Consider the following 15,895-nt stretch of genomic DNA (forward strand, 5'->3'; position numbering starts at 1 on the left):
CCCTCCCCATTACACGCAACCTGTTGCCATCTGTCTGATTTTTGATCATGAGGTGTTGATGCACAGTTACTCGATGATTGAGTATTACAGACCCGCCATTAGCGTGTCTCTCCCTCTCTCACTGCCAGCTGACTGAGACATCCTCTCGCTACGCCCGGAAGATCTCTGGCACCACCGCCCTGCAGGAAGCCCTGAAGGAGAAGCAGCAGCACATTGAACAACTGTTGGCCGAGCGAGACCTGGAGCGCGCTGAGGTCGCCAAGGCAACCAGCCATATCTGTGAGGTGGAGAAAGAGCTGGCACTCCTGAAGGCCACACATGCACAGGTACAGAATCAGGCCAAGGTGTAACAAGAGGACAGGACCCTCTGAAACCAACATCAATCATAACACTCGCCTTTGAAATTCATGAAGTGATATGGGTTCCTGGGACCGGGGCAATAGGAACACAGGCTGTAGGAGCTCGAGTGGTCATTCAGTCCCGTTAATCCTACCCTGCCATTCGACAAGATCATGGCTAATCCACATTCCTGCATTACCTCAATATCCCTTTGTTCCAAAAGTACCCTAATATTTATCTGTCTTGAAAATCAGAATATAACGGAACTGTTACACTGCAGAAAGAGGCCATTCAGGCCATCGTGCCTGCAACAGCTCATTATGTAAACGTCATTACCTCGTGACAATCTGTAGATCTCTGGGAATTCCAACAACACACCACTCTTTTTAGCTAAAGCGAAAGTAGAACAACCGTGCAGCTTTGTGTGGCCATGCAAGCCCTCACAAACTGTTTACTTTGTTTGGTTTTGGAGCAGGCCACTTGGCACTGCTGTCTTAAAACCTAAATTCAAAAAAAAAACCCAGGAAAAGGTACACCTCTTAAAGCCACAGTGGTCACTGTTAGACCAGCTTTTTGATCCCAGATTTTTTATTGAATTCACATTTCATTCACTGTGAGGAGGTCTGAATGCACATCCCCAGAACAGTTGCCTAGGGCTCTGGCTTCCTAGTGCCGTGACATTACCATAACACCACAGTCTACTCCTTGTAGGGCCTCACAGATGTACAGCTCTGGAATGGGTTGGAATGGCTCACTTTCTTTTTCACAACTAACACAGTATGACTACACGAATATCTTGGAATCCCTACAGTGTGGAAGCAGGCCATTTAGCCCATCAAGTGTGCACCAACCCTCCAAAGATCATCCCACCCAGACCCATAACACTGTATTTCCCATGGTCAATCCACATAATTGGCATATCCCTAGACACTACGGGCAATTTAGCATGACCAATCCACCTAACCTGCACATCTTTAGACTGTGGGAGGAAACCCACACAGACACAGGGAGAATGTACAAACTTCACACAGACAGTTGCCTGAGGGTGGGATTGAAACTGGGTCCCTGGTGCTGTGAGGTCAGTAATGCTAACCACTGATCCACTGTGCCACCCTGATCAACTAGTGCTAATAGACTTCCTTAGACGTGACTTTTCTGTGTGTCATGGATTAGATTTGCATTATCAGTTATTTTGTCGTTTAACACCAGTTCCATATGTTGGCTGTTTGACTGAACAGAGTACCAGACATTGCCAGTTGGAGTTTAGTTGAACTGTGCACATTCTGTTGACAGAGGATGCTCCCAAAACTAAACCCTGAGGATGGATTAAGGGAATCTTTGAGAGCAGCTGAGATGCATTGCTGTATGCCGGAGAATTGGGAGGGACATCCTTTACGTTCATAACAGTCTTGAATTGTAGAGATTTCCTAATCAACATGTTTGGAGATGTTATTTTACACCTCGGGGGCAGGTGGGATTTGAACCCAGGGCCTCGTGGCCCAGAGGGAGTGACACTACCGTGGTGCTGCAAGAACCCTCCTGTAGAATTCTTTCAGGAATGGAGTGTGGAGGATGGCCCTTCCACTCAGAAGCCAATTGAGCAGCCATTTGAGGGCCTCTTCCTACCACGACAAGCATTCTGCTAGCGAGAGGTGAACCCTCTGATGTGTCTCCAGTGAACCCTGGTGATCACCTTGCAACTTCACTCTTGTAGCATGTGCAAAGCCAGTCAGCAACATGTCATTCTCTGCAGAAACCCGCCTTCCCTACCCACCTGCTTGGGGCCTTCCTGACTGGCCTCAGTGGCACCAACCCCCACTTGCCTTCTTCAGAGAATAGTGTCTGTGCTGCTTTCCGCTAGCTTGGGTGCAGTTCCAGCAGTGGCCACCACCCTGGGTGGTGCTGTTTGAATTGGAAGAACTGCTGGCTCTCCAATCAGCATCTGAGCTCGGATCTCCCCCTTAAAGGGCCTAAAGCCTTGAAGGCAACTCATTAGCTGTTGGGCAGCTACATGATCCCACTGGAGATTCCAACAAGCTGCTGAATTGCCTTTGACCCCAGCTTTCCATTAATCTCACTACCACCTCAATAAATTGAGCTCCACTGCATCTCCTGTTTATATCAGAGAGTAACATTGCACAGGGTTTGCTGCGATGAACCCTATGAGCATGCAAGACACCTCAGTCCCGGTGAAAATCCAGTTGGTTAAAAACCATTCAGATAAGGAGTGACCACCTTCCTTGTTTCCCTGCAGTACGCGACAGAGGCTGAGATGAACCTACAGATTGTACGAACCAGGCTAAACAACGCTGAGAAACAAAAACTGGAACTGTTAAACACACTGGAAGAGGAGAAGAGGTAATGGGAATTTCCCAAGTCAGGGCGTGGAGAAAAAGAGAAAAGGCTACAGGTCTTGGGAAGGGGAGAGGGGAAGATGGAGGCAACCTGGTAAGCCCAGGAAGCAGCAGGAATGAGGAAGATGTAAAGTTTTAGATTTAATTGGTTCGTTGTCAGTCCAGAAACTTCTCGTCCAGATAGGATGGTCCTCTCATCGACCTCTATTCAAAGGTAAGGACTTGTGTGATTATAAGTTCGAAGAACCAGATAGAAGAAGAGATAATCAACTGAAGAGAGGAGATTTGCTCCATTTTTAAACTATGCTGTATTAAACCAGCACTGAACCCAAACAAAGAGTGCATTTGCTTACAGACGAATGACAAAGTGGAAATACCTTCTCAGCCTTAACCTTGATATCTTTGTCCTTTGAGCACAGTAAGGTCAAAGAATTGATGATCAACCTGCCTGGTTTGGTGCTGTTTTGATACCATATCACACGGTTTCTGGTTTCACCGCATTAATTCCAATCAGGATAACTTGTGTTTATACAGTGGCTTTATAGAGTGTCTTTCAAGTCATAGATCCACTTTGAAAAAGGTGTAAAAGAACTGGGAAAGATTTTTAAAGAACAGTTTGTGGAGAAGGTGAAAGTACACAGAGATGACTTTAAAAGGTGTGAAGAAAGTTTTGGTGAGGGTGCAAGACTCAGATAGCTGAAGGCTCAGTGTATTCAGTACATTAGAGGGACAAGAAACCAGAACTGGCACATCAAAGCACAAGAATCAAAATGATGGACTGACAATAGTGTGGATCTCACAACTACACCTGAGATAGCAAGCTTACTCCTAGATCTCTTACAGTTATTACATTTCAGTAGAATAAGATTTTTATTTTGATTAATTTTTGGTTCATGGAGTCAGTGTGAAAGCAGGCCTTTCAGCCCATCAAGTCCACACCGACCCTCTGAAGAGCATTCCACCCAGACCCACTGCCCTACCCCTATCCCTGTTACCCTGCACTTGCCATGGCTAACCCACCTAGCATCTTTGGACAATTTATCATGGCCATTCCACCTAACTGGCACACCTTTGGACTGTGGGAGGAAACCCACACAGTCCACGGGGACGATACACAAATACCACACAGGCAGCCACCCAAGGGTGGAATCGAACCCGGATCCCTGGTGCTGTGAGGTAGTCGTGCTAACCACGGAGCCACCGTGGGTTTTTTTATAGCTAAAGATGACATTTGGATAAGTACATGAATAGGAAAGGTTTGGAGGGATATGGGCTAAGCGCAGGCAGGTGGGTCTAGTTTAGTTTGGGAACATGGTCGGCTTGGATTGGTTGGACCGAAGGGTCTGTTTCCATGTGCTGTATGACTCTGTGAATCTATAGGAGCTGGGGTTTGGGCCAGGAGTGAGTTGCAGAGGCTGAGGCTGAAAAAGTTTCTGAAGTAGCTCTTTCAGTCCCTCTCGCCTTCTCTGCCATTCGACAAGATCAACTCCATCTATCTGCCTCAACTCCAATATCACTGATCCATTGACCTCCTTGCCCAGCAAAACCCTACTGATCTCAGACTAAAAATTTCGATTGATCCTTGACACTTGCAGCTTTCTAACACGTCAAAGCCAAGATCTTATCTCTTCAGTTTTTACATAAGAAAATGTCACTCGTTTCTAGCAAGTTAAAACAAAATATTGGCACGTGTAATGTTTCTGAAGATTTACCGTTCATTTTACACCTTTGCTCTTGCTGCTCAACAGGAAAATTGAGGATCTCCAGTTCCGAGTGGAAGAAGAATCAATTACCAAAGGAGATTTAGAGGTAAAAGCATTGAATGCAGATAATGCGATCAGTATCTTTATTGATGAAACGCGTTGGGCTGTTCATCAATAAACCCAAGCTGCCTTGTCCAGCATTGCATTCCCACAGTTTTCTTGGTGCCATGTCAGTGTTGCTTGGCAGGTGCCCATCAGTCAAGACAACAAATACAGCATTTAAAAGGCATCTGGGTGGGTACGTGAATAGCAGCGGTTTAGAGGGATAAGGGCCAAAAGTTGGCAAATGGGACTAGATTAATTTAGGATTTCTGGTTGCATGGATGAGTTGGACTGAAGGCTGTTCTATGCTGTACAGCTCTATGTCTCTAATTGCTCGTGTTTATTAAAATGTCTTCAGGTGAATGTATTCTGCTATCCCCTCCACTGAAATTGCTGCATGCCTGGCCACCATGGCATATAGGAAGATGCTTATTTTTATTACTGAAGGTTTCTGGGTTCCTGGATATGCCCTTTCAAAAACAAGCCGTCACATTGGAACCTTTCAGTACCAAAGCGAGTCATTCAGAAATAAAATGACATGAAAACTGCTGGAGTTATCCTAATCACCTCAATCCTTTCCTCACTCTTTTAACAAAAAAATTTAACTCACTGTAATATGATGGACCTGCAAATGGTTTTATAAGTCGGTAGGTTATAGTTTTTGTTGCTGATTTTGGAAAGGAACAGTCTTCCCAGTTTTCACTCTGGAACAGAGGACAGATAGTTATTACTTCCACTTGAGGGTGGAGTTAGAAGTGACTGCTTTGCTTTATCGGGGTGGATTGGAAAGAATAGAGATAACTATGAACACGAGTGTGAAAGTTTGAATTCGGAGCAGGAATTGGCACCTCTCTGCTCCATTGTTCAAAAAGATCATGGCTATCCTGAATACTTCACATTCCAATAACCTTCTAGCCCCTTGCCTTAAAGTGCTTCAAAGACTCCACTTCCACTGCCTTTTGAGGAGGAGAGTTTCAAAGAGTTATCCTCTGTGAGAAAAAAAAAACTCTCCTCATCCTTGTCTTAAATGAATAACCCTTCATTTCTAAACAGTCATCTCTAGTCCTGGATTCTCCCGCTTGAAACACACTTTCCATATCCCTCCCTGTCATGACCCTTCAGGATTTTGTCTGTTTGAATCAAGTCACCTCCTACGCAGTCTGTTCAGCTTCCCTCAGAAGGCAACCCTGTCATTCTGTAAATCATCACTGGACTACTTCCATTGCATTTACATCCTTCCATACAAAAGGAGACCTATGCTGTTAACTAGCCAATCTTCTACCCATACCAGCAAGTTACTGCCTGCACCAGTTTTCAAAACTTCTGCAATAATCTTTGATGTAGCACCTTATCAACTACTTACTGGAAATCTACATACAGGATTCCGTTTCCTCCTTATCCACTCAAGTAATTCCAGTAAATTGTGATTTCCCCCACTTTCACAAAACCATGTTGACTCTTCCTGTTGATCATGGACATCTTTGAGTGCCCTGCTGTAATGTCTTTAATAACAGCTTCTAATATTTTCCCAAGACAGATGTTAAGGTATCTTGGCCTTTAGTTTCGTTCTTTTTAAATCTCCTTCCCTTTTTTAATAAAGAAGTTGTATTCAATATTTTCCAATCAAAGGGAATCTTCCTCGAATCTGGGAATTTTGGAAATCTAAGACCAATGCATCAACTCTCTCGCTAGCCATTTCTGAGGATGAAGTCTAGCAGGACCTGGTGACATGTCACCCCAAAGCTCCAAGAATTTGCTCAGTCCCACTTCCCTGGTGATTGTAATTTGATTGAGTTCCTCCCTCCCTTCTGATTCCTGATTTACAGCTATTTCTGGGATGTTGCTTGTATCCTCTGAAGTGAAAATTGATGCAAAATACCTGTTCCAGTCATCCACTTTATTTTCCATTATTAATTTCCCAAGTTCACTTTCCATTGGACCAAAACTCACTTTATTTTTTTTTAATTCTTTAGAACCCCTTACTATCTGTTTTTATAAGTAAACTAGTTTTCTCTGGTGCTCTAATTTCCCATTTTCATTACCTTTTTCAGTCATTCTTTACTTTTTTAAAAATAATATATCCAATCTTCTGATATGCCACTCATTAGTGTGCATTGATATTTTTTCCTTTAAATTTGACAGCATCTATAACTTTTCTAGCATACTATGCTATGTGGGTACTCTCCTTGGAACTTTTCTTGCTCATTAGAATGTATTTATTTTCTGTATTCCAACATAACATCCCTTCGGTATCTTCCACTGCATCTCTATTGACTTTAACTTTAAGCTACATTGCAAGTTCACTTAAGATAACTCAGCTTTCATGTTCTCATAATTGTCTTTACTTAAATTTAAAATACTAGTCTCAGATTCCCCCCAATTTCCCTCAAAGTGAATGTAAAGTACAACAATATTATGATCACTGCTGCCCAGAAATGTCTTTTGGTACGATATCATTAATTAATCCTATCTCATTGTGCTGTACCAGTTTTAGTATAAATTGCTTTCTGGCTCCAGAACATGCTGTTCAAAGAAACCATCTAAAAGCACTCTATGAACTCCTCATCTAGGCTGTCTTTTCCTGTCTGACTTTTCCGGTGTATACGTAGATCAGTGTCCTTCACGATTATTGCGTACCTTTCTGACAAACTCCCACTATTTATTACTTTCTACTCTGTCCTACTCTGCTTATAACTCACTCCTACAAGTAACTTCTTGCATTTATCATTCCTGTATCCCTACCTAAATTGCCTGTAAGTCCTGTTTTTCCAAACTTTGGCAATTCCGCTCTATTGAGCTAGTGCTATCACTATTTAACAGATCCACCCTTCACATTTCCCTCACTCTTGTCCTTCCTACCTGTCATGTCCTCTTTAATACAACGTCGCAATCTGTGCCATCCTGCAGCTACGTCTCTAGTTGAAATATTTCACTCTTTTTGCAAATCTGATCTTGATCATAGTGCTTCCATGATTGTTTACAATTATAAACTTGCGCTTTTGTCCCATGCTTCTTTTGTGTATAGATGCATGAAGTTCCTCTTGATTGTCTATTTGAGGTATTTCTTTTTCCATTGTCAAACTGTATTGTAGAAGGCCCCTGTGTTTAGTAACCCCCTTATTGAGTACAAAGAGTAAAATAGTAACCTGTTGAGTACAATGAGTTCCTGCAACAGAGTTCAGTTTCTATGGAAGTTGCAAATTGGCTTCTATTTGAGGACCTCTCGTGAATGAAGCTGCCTGGAACAGGCACTCACTTATGAAAATAAAACTCAGTTGTGAAGTCTGATAAAACACAGCCCAAGGTATTTCCTACTGGAGTTTTGTTCATTAACCAGCACAGATTAGATGAATGACTATCTCAGGACGTTCTAAATGAGTCAGGCAGTGAAGAAAATGTTTCTCACTGTGGGCTTGATTTTATTTTTAAACATTCACATTGCGCACTTCCCTCTGGCTTGCTGCCAGTTCCTTATTGGCTCATGCAGTTTCTGGGGCACTTCAATATCCAAGCGCCAGTTTTTGATTTTGACCATTTGGATGACAATGTTCTGCAGTGTAAATAAGCCCAGGACTTGCGATAGTATGGGGAAAGCTCTTGCCTTTTCCAAGGTGAGATTCCTTACTCTGAGCATACACCACACATCCCTTTTGCTAAAAATATCATAACATCCAAAATAATAGGTTCAGTTTTGTCTATGCAGACTCAATGGGCCAAAAGGCATCTTCTGTACTGTACGATCCTACAAACTGCACCCAAACCTCAGGGCCAAAGGCTCACGGTTGTTTTGTTGAAAATGACACTCCACCTCTGCACCCCCCCCCCCCCACTCCCATCTCGAATTTGATGACACTGATCCCTCTAGAGAGCCCACGTGTGGTATAACTGCCTTTTTTTAATGATCCATAACAACAGACTGCCCTGGATCTGGCAGTGTTGAGGCTGTGCCCCATGATTGCAAGGAAAGAAGTTTTCAAATATTCAGAAGATAAAAACCTACTGGAGGGCGAGGGTTTCCCAAGGAGCTGAGAGGCAGCCAATTTGATTCAGAAGTAATTCAAGATGAAAAGCTGAGACAGAAGTATAGATGATTAGTCTTTTATTCGTTGGTGTTATGCTAACAGTAACTATCAGACTGTGTGTAAATCGTGTAAAACTGTCATTTGGGCCAAATGAGAGAGGCTGTGGACAGTGCAAAAGATGAGCATTAACTCTGGAAATTCAGCAATAGAATTCTCCAGGTAAACTCATTTTGATTTTTCCATAAAGAGATAAGCAGTTTGCATTCACATTGTTTTACAGTTCTGACCACTATTTCTTCCCACTTCCATCATTTTTTGAAAATTACAAGAATGGTATACAAAAAGGCGCCTTGTTTTACTCCAAGCAAACCATTAGCCTGAAGTGCGTAGGGAATGGAAACAACACAATTCATGATTTGGGGGGTTTTAAAAAATGCGTCCATTGCTTTTGTTATTTCTGCGACAAAGGAAAGCAGGAGGGCTATCCTCTGAATGTTCTTTCTCAACGTAATGTGGTGGTACTGTGTTATAAACTGTTTATCAGTCTATTGGAAGCCCTAATTGTGGCCTTGCTACTGTGAGAAATTGCAGAGTGCAAGTCCGGTGATTAACCAGTCCCCTGCCAAGGATGGGATGTTGAGCAAGCTTTGTGTGTTGCCTTTGTATGCATGACTAACCTGGAAGCTCAAACTTCAGTGTAGAGCCGCTCTAAATGAAATGTAATACCCCCTTTGGATTTGCTGTGAATGCACAATGTGTAAGATCAGCGGGCTCATTCAGGAGAAATCTTGTCCTTCAGTCTGAATGTTTGACTTTGTAACCTTTTTTGCATTTGCCTCCCTCTTTGTGATTTTATTGTGCTGAGCTATTACAGTGTCTTTGTGTCTCTTTCTCTCTCTCTCTCTCTCTCTTCTTCATCTTCTTCCCTCGGGACTAACAGACTCAAACAAAGTTAGAGCATGCCCGTATTCGGGAGCTTGAGCACAGCCTGCTGTTTGAAAGGACTAAAGCTGGAAAACTCCAGAAGGAGTTTGAAGACACTCGGGTAAAACCAGTTCATGTGCCAACCCCTCCCCCCTCAGTGCCTTTCCCTCAGTCAGTCTCATAGCTTGCCCGAGAATGGCTTGGCATCACAAAAGCTTTGTTTTGTTTTCAAGCACATTGGCTTTGTTCACGATCTCGCTCCTGACATCGGAAAGGGAAAATGGTGGGCCTGGTTTTCTTTTGACATCTGCGTTTTCGGAGCCCTTTTATTTTATTTTTCTGCTTGGCGTTGGCCTGCTAAACATTGCTTGGCACATCATCTAATTCATTGAGTGTGTATCGAGAAGCTGAGCTTTCTGGTAAATGTGTGGAGGAGCAGCTCCCTGATACGCCCTCACTCCTCACCATTCCCCTCCCCCTTTCCCCCCCCCCCCACTCTGTCTATGGCATCGGCTGCATGTGAAGCAACCGGACAGACTGTGTTGAATTGCTGAAAGTGCTGGATAGCAACCACAGACTCGAATCTTATTATCCGATTAAAATAGCATAATACCTCTTCAACCAAATAATGAATTTGTATTAACAACATGGTATTTCGGGCTCATTGGCCACTGCATCCTCAACTCTGTTCTCAATATTAAGTCCAGCTATGATTAAACATGATAGCAGAGATAGTTTGCCAACTGTGTGGCATGACATGGGCATCACTGGCACTTATTGCTAGTCGGTGGTTGCCCTTGTGAAGATAATGGTGAGCTACTGTTGTCTGTGTGGTGAAGGCAATTCCACAGTTGGTCAAAAGTGCCAGGGATTTTAATCCAGCAATAATGAACCAAAGATGATATATGTCCAAATCAGGATGGTGTTCAGCTTGGAAGAAAATGCAGTCCCCTTATCTTGCTAGGTGGAGGTTGCAGTCTTGGGAGGTGTTGTTTTAAATGTTATATAAAAGGAATTTGGCAGAGGGGCATTATGATGAGCCCCATGAGACAGGCACATAAAAGTTGGCAGATGTTGGGATGAAAGTGCCCCCAGACATTAAACTATGAATCTGCTCTCGTTTGTAAAACATTAGAACATAAGAACCAGGAGCAGGCGTTGGCCGTCAGGCCCCTCAAGCCTGCTCCACCATTCAATAAGATCATGGCTGATCTTTTCATGGACTCAGCTCCACTTACCGACCCTCTCAGCATGACCTTTAATTTCTTTACAGTTCAAAAATCTATCTACGTTTGCCTTGAAAACATTCAATGAGGAAGCCTTGACTGCTTCACTGGGCAGGGAGTTCCACAGATTCACAATCCTTTGGGTGAAGAAGTTCCTCCTCAATTCAGTCCTAAATCTGCTGCCTCTCATTTTGAGGCTATGCCCTCTTTTTTTAGTTCCACTCTCCAGTGGAAACAAACTCCCTGCTTCCATCTTATCTATTACCATCATAATTTTGTATGTTTTTATAAGATCCTGCCTCCTTCTTCTGAATTCCAATGAGTATAGTCGCAGTCTACTTCATCCAATCTCTTCTCCAAAGGCAACCTTCTCATTCCTGAAATCAACCTCCTCTGCACCCCCTCCAGTGCCAGTACATCCTTTCTCAAATAAGGAGACCAAAACTATACACAGTACTCCAGGTGTGGCCTCACCAGCACCCTATACAGCTGCAACATAACCTCCTTATTTTTAAATTCCATCCCTCCAGCAATGAAGGACAATATTCTCTTTGCTGTCTTAATTACCTGCTGCACTTGCAAACCAACTTTTTGTGAAAATGTTGAAGCATTAATGATGTCAAAAGTGGCAGGTGATCAGTCTACTCATTCTTCCAACACTTCCCCACTGTTCTCCAAAGGGAAAATATGAAGCAATGCAACAAAAAATGGCCAATGATCAGGATAAAATGGCATAAAAATTATGGGGAAGGATGCCAGCGATGGCCTCGTGGTATTATCGCTGGACTGTTAATCCAGAGACACAGATAATGTTCTGGGGACCTGGGTTCAAATCCGGCCACAGCACGATGGTGGAATTTGAATTCAATGAATATCTGGAATTAAGAATCTAATGATGACCATGAATCCGTTGTCAATTGTCAGGAAAAACCCATCTGATTCACTAATATCCTTTAGGGAAGGAAACTGCCATCCTTATCTGGTCTGGCCTATATGTGACTCCAGACCCACAGCAATGTGGTTGACTGTTAACTGCCCTCTGGGCAATTAGGGATGGGCAATAAATGCTGGGCTACCCAGTGATGCCCTCATCCTGTGAATGAAGAAAGAATAAAAGAAGTTCGTCTGAATAAAACTAAATGCCACACATTGAAATTGTGCAGGAAAATTGCAGTTGCTACATGCATAATACAGAATATAGTCATTATTTTTCTTCATTTATGAGATGCAGGATTTGCTGGCTAGGCTAGCATTTATTATCCATCCCTAATTGGTATGGATCTAGAGTCACATAGGCCAGACCAGGTAGAGATGACAAATTAGTGAAATATTGGGGGTTTATAAGACTGTGAATGGCATGGATAGAGTGGAAAGTATGAGGCTTTTTCCCAGGGTGGAGGGGTCAATCACTGGGGGACACAGGTTCAAAGTGGGAAGGGGGGAGGGGGGGAGGGTGGGGGGGAGCAGTTTAAAAGAAATGCATGAGGCAAGTTTTTCACACAAAGGGTAGTGAGTGCTTGGTAGTGAGTGCCGCCAGAGGAGGTGGTGGTGGAAACAGACCATAACAGCATTCGAGAAGCACCTAGACAAGTACATGAATAAGAAGGAAATAGAGGGATACGCATCCTGTAAGTGAAGACCGTTTTAATATGGAAGGGCAAAATGTGTTAGTACATGGTTGGAGCATCCAATGGCCTGTTTTTGTGCTGTATTTTTCTTTGTTTTTAATCAACGATGGTTACATGGCCTCCATTCAGCTGGCTTTTAATTCCTGACATTTTATTGATTTTTAAATTTCACACGCCCATGGTGGGAATAGTACCAACGTCACATTAGCCTGGGACTCTGGTTTATTAGTCCAGTAACATAGGGACTCCAACATCATCACTTCCCCACAATCAGTGGACCATAACAGTTTCCATACAAGGGATTGGTGAATAAGGTTAGCTGATAGATAGGTTCAGGATAATGATAATGAAGTGGCACTACATCCTTGGAAGAAATACTACTTTGTTGTGCCTCACAGATGCACCCGTTCGCTGACTGAATGGGAACCAACAAAATGGCTCTTCCATATCATAATTCTAATGCAAATGGACAGGAATTCATAACCTTAGATTTCCCGAGGTTGCTAACCTTTAGTGTGAAAGTGTTTGATAATGTTTGAGAAATGGCAGTATCCTGTAAATGTTGAAAGCAGTCTTGTGCCTTGGTGGGAATGATTTCCAGCACTTTCCCATTATTGAAGATTCCATGCAGCATGGCAAAGACTAGGCTTCATATACGAAGCACATTGACTCGCTGTTGTGACACAATGATGTTGCAGGTGTGCTTTTATCAGACCTGTTGTCAGCCAAACTAAATCTGAACGAAAACCGTGTTTCCGCTGCACCTTAAAATAAAAGATCCAGAACAGCCATGTTACAACAAATAATGTGTAGAAGCTATTATGCCCAACTGGCATTCCGTTAATAGGGACTATCTGAGCTGCAAATCACTGGGTACTAACAGCGTTTTCTTTGATTTCCTGACTGCAGCTCACAACGGTAGCTGAAAAGTCCAGGATTGTCCAGCTGGAGGATGAACTGAATTTGAAGAACAGCGAAATTGAGGAACTGCAGCAGAGGCTGAGAAACTCAGACAAGTCAGACACACCAGAGCAGAGCCTCAGTCTGCAGTCAGAGGTCTTCAAGTTACGAGACCAGCTATCGGCGGTCAACAAAGAGCACCAAAGTGAGACCGTCTTACTGAAGGAAAAATATGAGGCCAGGTTGCGGGAGTATCAGGAGGAAATGGAAAAGTTGAAGGCCACTAATGAGAAATACTCGCAGGATATCAGTGACCTCCGACAGAAGCTCCACCAAGCAACTAAGGAAAACATGGAGATGATGGATAACTGGAAGAACAAACTGGACACTTTAGTATCTGACCATCAGAAGTCTCTGGAGGAACTTAAAGTCTCATTGATTGCAGGTAGTGATGTTCAGAACAGTGAGCTGGTCGAGCTAAGAGCCACTATAGAAAGCCTGAAGATGGAGCACCAACTCGAGTGGGAGAATCTGAAAGCCAAGCACGAGATTGAGATGGCACTGCACATCAAGGAGAAAGAGGACTTCAAAGTTAAGCTGCAAGAAGCCAAATACGAACTGGAAGAGTGCAATGCAAACTGGCGGAACAAACTGGAGGTTACGACATGTCAGCACAGGCAAGAGCTCCAGGTGACCGTCGATCAGCTCCGAAATGCTGAGCTGAGATTTAGTGAGCAGGAGAAACTTCATGCTGGGTACAAAGACCAGGCACAGGCCATCAGCTTCTTAAAGGAGCAGATAGCTGCAGCCGAGAGAAAAATGACAGACTACGAGGCGCTCCAGAAGTCTGAGATCCAACACAAGCAGGAATTTAAGAGCCTTCAGGAGAAGCTGCAAGCACTAGAAGCTCACCATTCTTCTGAAGTATGAGAATACACAAAATAAAAACATTAAATATATCTCTGGTCGGTCTGTGGTAGGAGAAATCATGTTAGTCTTACTGTGCTCTGGTTAAAATCAACTTCAAGAATATATAAAAGAAAAATTAACAATTTTACTAACTGAGCTTAAACAGGTTGAAAATAATTTGACCATAATTAGACGTTAAATAAACAATGTAATGGGTTTAACCTTATGTGCCATCTGTACATTGAGTTGTAGACCAATGTTACTGTTCTGTTAAAGGGCAGGGGAATATTATGTATTTGCTTATGTGAAATGTAATTTAATGGTTCAATAATTTTGAGCACAGCTGATGCATACTTGAGTTCTTAATGCTGCATATCACAGCCAAATGCACAGGAGGAAAGGGCCAACAAAGCTGCAGGAGGTTTAAAGAAGCATTTTCCAGGATCTGTCCATGTCTCAGTAAATGTCTGCAGTGAATAATGGAGCCGAGACTCAGCCCTCACTTTGAGGAAGAGTTAATGGTTCAGCAGGCAGTGGGAAGACATGATTTTATTGCCCCGGGTGACCCTGTTTTAAAGAGGACAACATTGGCCATAGTTCCCATTTCTAATCACAGTCCGCCGTCCCCCTCAAGGCTGATGAACATGTAGGTTCCTATACCAGATACTGATGGGAGTCGGTGTCCTAGGACTATACCCCAACAAATAATGGATAGCATCAAAGGAAGTAGGTGATGAATAAGATAGCAGCCAATTTTATCCTCAAAGTGAGAAAGACAAAGAAGGGGGTTTAATTTTGAACAGAGACGTAGGGCCTGGCTATCAGCTGGACAGACACTACCGCCCCACCCTCACTTCCCCCCAACCCCTCCCACATCCTCACCTCCCCCCACACTCTTACCTTCCCCCACTCTCACCTCCCCCCTCACAACCCCACCCTCACCTCCCCCCATTCCCCACCCCAACCCTCCCCTCCTCCCATTCCCCACCCCACCCTCACCTCCCCTCCATCCCCCACCCCACCCTCTCCTACCCTCATCTCTACCTCCCTGCATCCCCTCCCACATCCTCACCTCCCGCCACACACTCACCTTCCGCCATCCCCACACCCTGGTTGACCAAAGTTCAGGCACCTGCCCCCTGTGGGAGGATGACCACCCTTAAGAAATGTTGCCCATTCAGAGTGCTCAGAGAGGTGAGCATGCTGGGCTGGCAGTAACCCCCTGAGTAAGCAGCCATGGAGGAGGCCAGGCTGGAAGAGGTGACCTCAGAGGCCTCACTGGACTTGGTCAAGGCCAGGGTCAGGAGGTGGGTGACGTTTCCATGCTGGCGAGGTTCTCAACCACTAGAGGGCACCACTGTGAGAGATCAGCTGTCCGCCATCAGGAGGGAACTTGCCTGTGCCCTTCCCCAGAACCATCAGCCAGTTGCCAGGATGTATCTGGCAGCCTTGCCAGGTGACCAACCTCTGCAGGTAAAGTATCAGTGGCAGCAGGAATCGTCCCATGCATGGGAGGCCTGGCACCTACCCCTCTGGTATGGCCAAACTCTTTCATAACCTATCAATAACTTTGTAGTTCATGATCATGCAGTCAATTTGGAAATTGTAAAGTGCCTCGAGCAGCAAATAAGGAATTTTTGGTGCAGTTGACCAGGCAGATGCATTAAATTAATGTCTCACTTCTATCGATTGTTATGAACTCACTGTAACACCTAAGAGGGGGTCTGACCATCAGCTGAAACCCACTGTGGCCTGGTCTTGGTTGTCTGACTTGCCAACCCAGTCCTG

General features: G+C 43.9%; 1 protein-coding gene across 1 annotated transcript in view; it reads left to right on the forward strand.

Moving 5' to 3' along the window:
- The window catches only part of clip2 (CAP-GLY domain containing linker protein 2), a 61,113-nt gene that overhangs the window by 25,542 nt on the left and 19,676 nt on the right, over nt 1-15,895 (forward strand). Inside the window, exons 5-9 of the mRNA XM_048612387.1 lie at nt 129-326; nt 2,594-2,697; nt 4,442-4,502; nt 9,461-9,565; nt 13,208-14,122. Of these exons, the coding sequence (XP_048468344.1) occupies nt 129-326; nt 2,594-2,697; nt 4,442-4,502; nt 9,461-9,565; nt 13,208-14,122 (1,383 nt within the window). The remainder of the gene's footprint in view (nt 1-128; nt 327-2,593; nt 2,698-4,441; nt 4,503-9,460; nt 9,566-13,207; nt 14,123-15,895) is intronic.

This window comes from Rhincodon typus, chromosome 26 (genome assembly GCF_021869965.1).
Source record: "Rhincodon typus isolate 14 chromosome 26, sRhiTyp1.1, whole genome shotgun sequence".
Taxonomy (NCBI): domain Eukaryota; kingdom Metazoa; phylum Chordata; class Chondrichthyes; order Orectolobiformes; family Rhincodontidae; genus Rhincodon; species Rhincodon typus.